The 12,012-nt window shown below is 32.4% G+C and overlaps 2 protein-coding genes across 2 annotated transcripts; one reads left to right on the top strand and one right to left on the bottom strand.

Moving 5' to 3' along the window:
- Window positions 1-2,485: 2,485 nt before the first annotated feature.
- Window positions 2,486-4,634, bottom strand: LOC101895150 (GDP-fucose transporter 1). Its single transcript, XM_005186350.4, has 4 exons — window positions 4,410-4,634; window positions 4,122-4,326; window positions 2,988-3,506; window positions 2,486-2,869 (listed from the first exon to the last, which is right to left on the bottom strand). The coding sequence occupies exons 1-4, from the start codon at window positions 4,493-4,495 to the stop codon at window positions 2,654-2,656; spliced, it is 1,026 nt and encodes a 341-aa protein (XP_005186407.1). The 5' UTR covers window positions 4,496-4,634; the 3' UTR covers window positions 2,486-2,653.
- Window positions 4,635-9,261: 4,627 nt separating this feature from the next.
- Window positions 9,262-11,394, top strand: LOC105262011 (uncharacterized). The gene is made up of 4 exons (XM_011295403.3): window positions 9,262-9,961; window positions 10,022-10,154; window positions 10,267-10,471; window positions 10,531-11,394. Exons 1-4 carry the CDS (start codon window positions 9,433-9,435, stop codon window positions 10,747-10,749), a joined length of 1,086 nt encoding a protein of 361 aa, XP_011293705.3. The 5' UTR covers window positions 9,262-9,432; the 3' UTR covers window positions 10,750-11,394.
- The last annotated feature ends 618 nt before the right edge of the window (window positions 11,395-12,012 follow it).

Here is a 12,012-nt window from a genome sequence, read left to right as displayed (position 1 = left end):
AGTTCTATCTAGCTTAAAAAAACACCCTTTTGACATTAGGGATCCAACAAACCAAAACGCTTTCAAAAAATACTGCAATAAAACTTACTACCATAGTAAAATTAAGAAGCTATCTCTATATTTTCTGTAACTTACCTTTTCAAATTTCACTGAACAGAAAATGGGTTCCCATTTCAAATTTCTGTGTATATAATGAATTTGTGAAAATAATTTTTGACAATGAGATGTTGTCAAACGAAAATTTTTGAAAAAAATTGTAAACATATGATAGCATGGCTTTACCTTCTTAATTCTGCCATGCTCACTACCAGGGTAAAATAATACAGGGTTCTTTTACGAAGAAGCCAGCCAACGACTTAAGCCCGGAATGTTGAAAAGCGTATTCGCAGGTAAGTTTTCCAATGACCATTTATTCTAGTGTTGATGCGAGTGATACAAACAAATTTGAGGTGAGAATACATAAAACCCTTATTTTATTTTTTTTATTCTTTTTTGCAAAAATTGTTGCAAATTTAAGGATAACCAAGCACACCTATTGCTTGTACAGCCCTCACATAACGGCATCGTCCGAGATTCGGTATTTTGCAGTTTTCAGACTAACGAATCTCTCTGGGAACCAGAATCCCATTAATTTCAAATGGATGCTTTTTCTAAACGGTGAAAGGTAAATAAGTTCTTCGCGATGTTTTCTTTATTGTTAAAAATTATGGTATTAAAGGAGTTTTGTACTTGCAGTCCGTTTTGTGGCATGTCCAGTGCGAAGGATTTGAAGGACTGAAATAATTATATGAAAAATTTAAATCTCTTTAACACAACCATTTGTAGGAATGGTGTTTCCTTGTTTAAGAAAATATTACATAATTAAATTGACACAAAGACTATAACAACTACACCGTTTACGGCTTTATTGCTTAGTTTTACCTTAAAGTAAGTAGGTATTAATAACTTTTCTTAATAAACAACGAGGGTACTACTTACTTGGTATATTAGTTAGATCATCGTAAATTATAATATGTTCTCATTACAATTCCATTTAGGTTGTTCGGTCTGAAAATGAAGAATACACCAATTAACCTGTTCATACGGCACGGTTCGAAATTCTTAGTAACATAATTTTTTGAAAATTTTTGTTGATTTTAATGGAAATTTGTATGAAAACATATGAAATTCGCATTAATATGAATTGAAGCTATTATTGTTTTTCTTTTTCTGTAAATTTTGACATTTTAAACATATATTTTTTTTTGTGTTTTCTGTTTTTTTTATATATATTTTCGCTAAATAGAAACTTGTCAATCTATTTTTTGTCGATGCTAAATTTTTTAAAATAGTGCCTCTTACTTTCCAGTTTTCTGCAAATATTTCAATTCATGGACAAAAAGCGTACCTCGAATGAGGGAGAGAACAAAATTTACATTCATTTAAATGTTAAGACATTATATTTTTCATTCATAATTTTCAGTTTTCCTGAAAAATTTATAAAATTCTTCTATTTTGAATTTTTAAATTTCATAATTTATTTTTTCGATAAATGCTCCCATTTGTTAGCGATATATATAATTTATCTTATTTCTTTAAATGATTAGAATGGAACAAAAACAAGTTAAAAAGTATTAATTTCGGCCGGGCCGAACTTTGAATACCCTCCACCATTGGAACAAATTTGGAAATTTTGAAAAAATAAAATCCTTAAAAAATTCAGTTTAAATTTTAAAAATACCGAATATAGCCGTTTTATTGGGGTCTATACAACGTGGACCTATATGGGCATTGTTTGTCATAAGCCATTATCATATACAAATTCGAAAACTTGAAATAAACGGTGAATAATGGAGCTAAAATCATCAAAATATCGTATATAGGGAGGTACCGTTATATCGGAGCTGTGCGAAGACCTGGACCAGCATAGACAATTTTCTGTCATAGGCTGTAGCATCCATTACGAAGTTCAAATACGACATCTCAAAAAATTTCGGTGAGTATTGTACGTAAACTCGTCGAGGTACTGATATATGGCGCCTATATGAAGACCTGGAACTGGACCTGCATAGACAATTTTCTGTCACAGACTGTAGTTCCCATTACGAACTCTAAATACGTAATTTGAAACTACTACGGTGAATAATGACGCTAAAATCATCAAAATACCGAATATTGGGTGTTACCGTTATATGGGGGCAATACGAAGATGTGGACCTGCATAGGTAATTTTCTGCCTTAGGCTGTAGAATCCATTTCGAACTTCAAACACCAAATTTGAAACAATTCCTCTGAATAATGATTCTAAAATCATCAAAATACCGAATATCGGGAGGTACGTTATAAGATTTTTGTTTGCGATGTGTCATGCTTGAATCAAATCACACACTCCGAAAGAAATGCATTTTCTACAATATTTACCGTTTGGACAATTTTTTCCATCATCGAATTTGATTTATTTTTTTTCGTTTTGTTATTTGACAGAATGATATGAAAAACACATATATCACAAATTTTCTCGTGTATTTTATTTTGTATAAAGTTTTGTGGGAATGAAATACTTGTTCTTTCTTATATACATAAACGAACTTATATAGCCTAAAACCTGTCTTAATGTACAATCGATTTGGTATTATGCCTAAAAATTGCAGCATGTTTGTCGCGTAAGTAGCTATCAAGCTTTTTGTGTCATGGTTCCTGTTGTGCGATTATGTTGCCTTTGCATTTCCAATTGTTTAACACGAGTATAGGCTGCACTGGCTCCTAAGACTACGAAATTTGAAGTCCACCATAGAGGTGATTTATTTTCATTATACCATTGAGTGGCTATCACAGTTTGTGCACAGGCTTTGGCTGTGCCTGAAATATTGTGCGTTAAAGGTGAGGTTATCTGAAATATAAATTTGTCAATAATATTTTTAATATGTAAGCACCGCTTTGTGTTATGAAATTGGTTAATGCGGGAACCTAGAGACTCTTAGGGAATGTAACAATCCCAGCAGATTTACCTTAATTTGTAACGCTGTAACAAAGCCAATGGAAAATCCACACATGCCTCCAATCAACATCGTTAGAACAAACCAAAATTCAAATAATTTTGGATATGTTATTATAGCTTCTAATTCACCGTTTAAAATAATCAATGGCAAGAAAATTATAGATGAATATACATTATTGTAATAGGATAAAAGCCAAACTTCTTGGTTGACATGATGCAAAGCTTTTTTTGTATGTATCGAATACATGGCCAAGGCTAATGAACCTAAAACGCCAAATATTGTACCACGCCAAGAGAACGATTCGGTTAGGCTTTCCTGATCGACACCAAGCATAAAACCTGCAACAATGCCGGCACAGCATAGTACGCTGGGAAAGCTGGTTTTCTGTTTGAGCATGATATATGTTAGTATTACATTGAACACTGTAGTCAGTGAACGTCCAACGTAATAGAAGGCCACACCAACATATTTCAAGCACAAATTATTCGTACCAACCATCAAAGTGAAAAGTACCGAGAGCGGTAATATCTGGAAATAAAAAGGAAAAAACAAATATTTTTTTAAAAGAATGGATAAAATTAATAAGAGAGAAATAAATGTATGCCACCGATAGTTACTTGCGAGAACGTCGGTTTCAACGAAGAAATATCCCCTTAGTGTTTGACTCTTGCATGATGGGGTATACAAATTGCCTCAATTAATAATTTTCTACAAATTTTATATTTCCTTAATTGTTTCGTAAGGGCAAGCTACAAAATTAGCTTTTAACTTTTTAGTGGTTTCTCAAGTATTGTAGTACGTTAACAGTTTTCCAAATTTATTATCACCATTGAATTCAAATTGCCAATTCCAATGGATATACCACAAACAAAGGGGCGTAAAAGTTTTTCCAATAGTTAGGTGTTATTTCATAGGAGTAAGTATTACATCAACGATTAAAAATAAAATTTGGTTGCATATCCGAGTTTTGTGTATGTACTTGTACTTGTTTTTTAATGTTATGACTAAAAATGAATTAATATTGATCAATTCCAACCTGTTCCAGTGTTCATAAAACAAAATTTGTTGAAGGGCTCTGGATAGTCTTGAACCTTTCAACACAAGTACGTACAGTTTCTTCCAAGTATTATCAAATGGACTAACCTTTCGAAATGTGTCAATGTCCAATGGATTTCCTTCGGGGAATTTTATAACTGACGGATATACTTTCGATATACGGGAAATAATGAAGCATATCAAAGCACTAATTACACACTGAAACCAGGTCACAAATAGTGGTGCCTCCAGTTTAACACTGTCACTGCTAAGTAAATGCTTATTAACGAATACTGTCAGAATCGACACAAACCTAAAAGATAGATAATGTGAATTGTAAATGCACATAAATGTGGGGCAATTTATGGATTTCAAAAAAATGTGGTGAATACAAACCAATATAACGCAACTACCAAAAACACTTTAATGTATTTGCCCACAAGAGTTGTGGGCTGTTTTGGTTCATCCAGCCTCTGATACATTTCTAAATAACTCAATTTATAAAAATGCCGGAATTTTCCACACTAGTTTTATTTATTGAATTTATTGATTTGGATTTTATCCATAGTTGTGAAGGTTGTGATGCTCTGGAACGAAATTGTTCAAAAGCACCATTCTCTAAATGGATCCATTGGATTTAGGTCTCCGGTGTAGTATGACAGTGATGATATCTTGTTCACACGATTATTGTTTGAATTTTCCATTGGTTTATGTTTCAGATACATAGTAGAAGAATATAAGTAGATGCATCAACGCTTGCGAACATTGATATGTTAAAATTTTAAAATTGTTTTGTCAAAAATAAGTTGATTTTTATATATTTTCTTATACGATGCAAATCGGAGGTTGTTACAATATGCATTTCTGAATACATTTTTACAAATTTCAATAATTTTTCATTCAACATTTTCAATTCCAAAATCGATTTGACAGTTCATTGTCCCAATAACTGTGTCGAAGCGACTACCTGTACCAGTTATCGTAGTAAAAGCTTTTATATCCTTGCAGTTCTGGAACAGAACATTTGTATAGATAAGCAGACATTAACTTTGCGGCATTTGTAGCCTTCTAACAGTACGTTTACATATAAATGAGATTTGACATGGTACAATAAGGAGGTACAGTAACTTCGTAAAACTACAGAAATACAGTCCTAAGGCTATGCCCGCTTCCTGTCAAATTCACATTCAACAAGTTGTTTTTATTTATTCAATATTTTTACTCATTAAAATGAGTTAAATAGCGCTAAAAATGAATAATATGCCTGGATTTTCTTTCAAACATATGATCCAAACAGTTCAATCTCCCAAATCCATGGCAAAACTAGCGAATAGTTTTAACGCGCTCCCGCTATATATATTTCTTCCACTTCCTTTCTCATACTTCAAATAAATCATCTTAAATTAGGTTACCCCAACTAAATGTTCAGAAATAACTTGGCATAACCCAGTAGATCTAATAAATCCAGTTTGTTAAACTTCACTCTATTAGTATGGTACAATTAAAAGGTAAGGTAGAGCAACCAGCTGATTACATTTTTTTCTAAGTATGCCCGACTTCTGCCAATTTTGTGTACGTATTTATTGATTTGAAAAATAAAAACAAAATAATTTTAAATTCAATGTACGCGTCATAGCGGGACTTGCATCCAGACATTTCATTAATTTTTTCGCCCTGTTTAACTGATTTTTAAAATGAGAAAAAATTTTGTTGTTGCAACTTACATGGTTATGCTACTTCGTTAAGGTTGAACGAATACATAATAAGTGGAGAAAGATGTAAATGTTTATAAGTGCGGTTGTAAGGGTCTAGGTACATAACAGAGGACTGCAATGAGTATGATTGAGTAGGCTTGATCACACACAGTGGAAATACAATCAAACTCAATCAGTCGGTCAGATGCAACATGTTCATTCGAGTTACTCAAGCCAAACGAAAAAGTTGTGATCAAACATGTATTGATCGAAGTTTTGTGATCGCAATCAAACAGCTCACATGAGTTATTTGTTTACGAACTTATGTTGAATTGTTCATAACGGGTCGATCATCTATGATGAGTCTGATCGGTTTTATTTATCCTAGTTAAGTGAGTGATTTGATTTGATTAAAACACAAATGTTCGAATTTGAGCGAAATCATGATTGTAATTTTACTAAGGATTTCATAACTAAAAGATGTTCCCATTAAAGGAATTGGTACAAATTATATTTAATAAGCATACAATTTTTCATTTTATTTGGGTTTTTGGTATGCTAGACTTCAGTAACTTATTAAAAAAAACAAAATTAAATTTTTTAATAAACAAACACATCATTGGTATTTAGAAAACTAAAAATGTTTAAATATTTTTTTATTTTACAATATTGGTCAAGATTTACCTTCACCTGTGTAGTTTCTACTTGCAACAATTTCGGTCGCACTATCACAATATTCTTCCATTTCAAATAATAAAAAAGTCAAAATAAACTGTCCCAACTTGATTAAATGGTTGAATAAACAATGACGCTGAGCGAACTCGATTCAAAGAAAACAATCACGGTTGTGATTGCTCATTTACATTCATGTGTTCGATCAACTCATGTTGCTGAACACATCAAACCGTCTTGAACGCTCATGTTTGATTGTGAGTGAAGTGATTCAAAATGAGCGTTCGATTCGATCAAAAGCGAAAACGGTCATTTCATTCAGATCAAACTAAACGACTGCATCAACAAAAATCATGTAAGAAACCGAGTATGCTTGAATTTTTGCATACTCGTTGCAGCCCTCTGGTACATAAGAGGCTTGAAGTCTTGGCTAGGCATATTTTGTGGCATTTCATAAAGGAATTACAGAGCCGGACTAAAATCCTGCCGTCGTTTTCCATTATAATTTGACATTAATATGCCTAGCCATGACTTCAAGCTTATTATGTACTTGCACCTTTAGATTTAGAAGGCTTTCCAAAAGAATTTTAGTTTTATTTAATTCTTTGGTTCCTATTCTATTGAGCTTACGATCTCGTCACTTGGGTAAAAATGTTTTTTGTCATAAAAATTATTTTTAAAATAACTTTTGGGGAGAATATCCCAGACAAAAAACAAGGGAACTGATGAGGATTGGTGGCTCTTTCCGAAACCTAGGTATTCCCTGCCTTAGCCCCTGGTAACCATTACCATTGTTCTCCACTAATAAACAAACGTTGTTTTTATAAAAACAAAAATAAAGGGATAATGCCTGACCATTTTGCAACAACAAAATACTACGCTATCCCGAACAAACAAGCCGACACTGTTCTAATGAGAAAAAATATTGAATAAATGAAAACAAGTTGATGTGTGCAAATTTGTAAGTAGATTTACGAAACTTTTCTACCCTCATAGGTCGGTTATTACATCTTTCCGATAGATAAAAAAGTGATGTTGTTGGACACATAGGTCGGTTATTACTTTTTGTCTATAGATAAAAAAGTGGTGTTGCCGGACACATAAATCGTTTTTCGTTATTACAAGTTTCATTTAAGTATGAACTATCCTTTATTTTTTAACGTAAAGTTTACTAAATTCATGTTGCCATATTTTATATTGATAATGTGGCAATAACAGCAAAATTTATTTAAATTAAAAATAGATAAAACAAATATATAAATTTATTTCGCGAAATTTATTACAAATTCGTTTTTTTTTTGTTTTTAAACAAAAATGAAGATGCTAATGTGAAAAAATGCGGTGACTACCAGTTACTTTTGCAAAATGCTTGCCATATCTCTGTAAAACAAGTAAAAATGCAGTAGGTGCGGCCGTGCCGAACTTTGCTCACTCTCCACCATTTAAAACGAATTAGGAAATTTTCAAAAAATAAAATCCATCAAAAATTCTGTAAAAAGCTTAAAAATACCTAATATAAGAAGGTGCCGATGTATGTATATCCATTCATAAATTGTGGATATTGTGGACCTATATAGACAAATCTCTTTCTGGGGTTAAAGCACTCAAATAGAACTCCTTGTGTAGAATTTCAGACAATTCCGTTGAAAATGTGGCTAAATTCATCAAAATACCGAATATCGGGGGGTACCGTTATATGGGGGTTATACGATATCGTGGACCTGTATAAAAAACTATATTCCATGGGAAAGGACTCACAAGGAACTGCTTGTGTGGATTTTCAGACAATTCCATTGGAAATTGTTGTTAAAATCATCAAAATACTGAATATCGGGGGGGTACCGTTATATGGGGGATATAGGATATTGTGGACCTATATAGAGAATTATCTTCCAGGGGATTTTCATACAATTCCATTGAAAAATGTGGCTAAACTGATCAAAATACAGAATATCGGGGGTACCGTTATATGGGGGCTATACGTTATCTTCGAACTTGACCTGCCTGCAGACAAAAGAGAGGTCTGTGCAAAATTTTAGCTTCCTACCTCAAATCGTTTTGACTGTAGCGTGATTACAACAGACGGACGGAAAATGCTAAATCGTCTTAGAATTTTGCGCTGATTAAGAATATATATACTTTGTTGGGTCTAAAATGATTATATCGATGAGTTATAAACGGAATGACGAACTTACCTTACCCCCCGGTAAACATTACCATCGTTCTCCACTAATAAACAAACGTTGTTTTTATAAAAACAACAATAAAGGGATTAAGTCTGACCCATGGCAGAAGAATACAGGTAGATGCATCAACGCTTGGGATCATTGTAAATTTAAACGTTTTTTTCAAATATAACTAAATTTTTATATGCTTTCTTATACTACGTCATTCGGAGGCTATTATAATTCACGTTTTTCAACAATTTTTACAAATTTAAGTAATTTTTCATTCAAAATTTTCAATTCCAAAATTGGTTTGACAGTTCATTGTCCAAGCAGCTGTGTCGACGCGTCTACCTATATTCTTCTACCATGGTCTGACCATTTTGCAACAACAAAATACTATGGTATCCCGAACAAACAAGCCAAACTCTGTTTTTTTATTTAAATTAGTAACAATTGTTGAAAAACGCCTGTTATAATAACCTCCGGATGGCGTCGTTTAAGATAATATATAAAAATCTACTTATATTTGAAAAGACATTTAAAATGTTTTGACATATCAATGTTTCCAAGCGTTGATGCATTCATCTACCATGAGTGGACTATAAAGGAAAGATATAAGAACGGGCCATATTGTACCATGTCCATTGGTGGCCGTTACTTTTCAAATCAAGGTACCATGGTGTGTACCGCACTAACATATTGCATGCGTGTTTTGTTTAGAAAAATGTGTCATGCGTTAAAAGTCATTTTTAAAAATGTAAACCCCAAACATGAATAATCAACGTTTTGGGCAATCCCTCTTTCCGAAAGAACAAAGAAAGCTTACTGTACTGTGTACATACCCAGAAAATTAATCAAGTTAAGTTTTCTTAATTATATGTAAAAATGACAAGTAAAAGCAATAGGAATCCGATCTTAATGCTTTCAATAACTTCGAAATATTTAAAAAAATTAGAAAAGAAGCCAAGGTATATGGAAAAACCCAACATTGTTAATGTTTACGATATTAATCACGCCCATTTCAAAGAAGCTCAAAGCCTCCGATATGTTTTCACAGAGCCTCTTACAAATGAATATCCACTAAATTTAAATGGGGAGTACAAACCCTTGATAAAATATGAGCCAGAAACACAGTTAGGACTGTTAAAACCCTTATTGTATAATTATTTCGGTGATAGAAATAAAGAAAATATATCCAAAGGCAATGAAAATGACAAATTGATTAATGTCTTTACAAGACGCGGAATATTGGAACAAATTATGGAATTTCCTTACCGAAGGAATGATATAAATGTCCTTATATCACGTTATAATGGTCAAATTTTTATAATACAACAACAACTTACTGAGAAAATGTTTAACATTAATCAGGGTAATTCGCATTATACACGTTTATGTGAATTACTATTAAAAGGTATAAGAATATGCGCATTGAAATTTATTTTTGTTAAGTTATTGTTTTCTTCTATTAAAGACGTTTCCGAGGATCCGACTACTTGGAACGATGAAAACATATTCCAAGTGGCTGTATACGAGGCTACAATTGAAAAGTTTAAATTGCATTATATTGGAAGAGCGCATGCCATTAAGGAAACGGAAGGAACCAAGTAGGTATTACATGCAATTTGCTTCATAATTCTGATTATGACGACTTTGGAAACCTCAGCATTTTAAATGTTAACGAGGGCGAAAGATATATAGTGCCTGTTTTCTTTTCAGAAATTATTTAAAAGATTTATGTATGGGCAGTATGGTATCAATCAAACAAATGTGGATAAATATAAAGGATAAAGATGAAAAATATTTGAAATATTGGCTACAAGCCTATTTATCCAATGTTCAACAGATTTATTTGGCAATTAAAGATACGAATGCAATGGTCACTAGTCCAATTCAATGCCTACATACTTGCGAGATTCCCAAGGTAACTTTACATTTTCTATTTAAAAAATCCATATAATTTATATGTGAATGACCTTTTAGATGTGCACTTCGTGGAAACCGAACATTTGTACAACTTTTTTAAATAACTTCCTTGAACATGTCGAGCGAGTAATGTCAAGGGTAAATTCATTGGATACTGTTTTCCAAGTTAGGTTTGATGCGAAAAATAAAACAGTACACTATGTCAGGTTTGAAGGTAAAACTGACAAAACATTTATAGCAAAGGAATTTTCCGAGCTTAATATCGAAGCACCATAAAATGTGAATTAAATATAATGGGCCAATTCATGACATATTTTTATTATTATTTATTTATTTTTTTTTTTTTTGATATAGAACGATTTAAATACGTTTGTCTGGTTGTGAAACTTTATTTCTCAACTAAAAATATTCGAATTGAAATAACACATCATAAAGCTGTTAATGTAATTGGCCCTACAATTGAGATAATTATTTTTCATTTCTTTGTGAATAATTAGCAGTAATCTCTTTTGTTTATTTTAATGAAATAAAAAGTGCAGTGCACCCCTTTCAAATAAAATCTAAGATTGTAATTTTATTCGATATGGTTATATATGGTTACTCAGCCTGCTATCCAAAGACATATTGTGATTTGAAATTATAAGCAAGGCTTACATATGATCGGCCAGAAAGACTACTTTTGGCAGGAAAATTTACAGGATCGTGTATTTTCATGAATAAGTTTGTTTTTCATTTTAGCATAGACAAATGAAAATATAGACAAAGGAACGTTAGTTTTGTTTTTTTTTTTTTTCTGTATGAGTTTTACATTGGCAACGGAGAAAAATGTCGTCGTCTTTGGCACATGTTCTTGGATAAAATATGAAATGAAATAAAACTGAAGCGATATTCTTCACCGGGAAACGTTGTCAATGGTTAGAACCGCAAAGGCCAATCCATCTCGACAACTAGAACGTTACACAAATTTATTCCTCCTAGAATGAACACAATAGACCACAGGTCTCCGAGCGAAGCAGTTGCCGACTCCTGTGTAGCTGGGCATCATCAAACAAAACCAAACATGGAGCAAACACGTAAAATATTTGGGCCTCATACCAGACAAATAACAGCCATAAGAGTCATAAGACTGGGCATCGACAACAAGAAACTTTTTTGTAAATGCATTTCTCAACCATTAATGTTCTATTGCTCCCTTGTTTGGCCACCCTCCACCACCAGTCATATTTAAAAATTACAGATTTGTCAAAACAAAATTCTTTAAATGATAATCGCCCGTTGTTATTCCACTCTACGTCTACACTGACAGAATTTGAACTAGATCAACAAGTTGATAGAAAATTTTACTGAAGAATTTCAAATATCCCAGTATAAGTTAATGACTTACCTTATCATAACATTTATTCATTCAACGCATTCTTCCCTTTTTCTTCATAAAGGGTTTTTTACATAATTCCCATGCACCAGAATAAAAACTGGAATACTGTACACATAAATGTGATATTTAAATTGCTATCTATACTGGCTGTTTTTGCAACAAAA

This window comes from Musca domestica, unplaced genomic scaffold, assembly GCF_030504385.1.
Source record: "Musca domestica strain aabys unplaced genomic scaffold, Musca_domestica.polishedcontigs.V.1.1 42, whole genome shotgun sequence".
Lineage (NCBI taxonomy): Eukaryota > Metazoa > Arthropoda > Insecta > Diptera > Muscidae > Musca > Musca domestica.
Note: the sequence above shows the minus strand (reverse complement) of the source record. Positions and strands in the feature narration are given on the sequence as shown.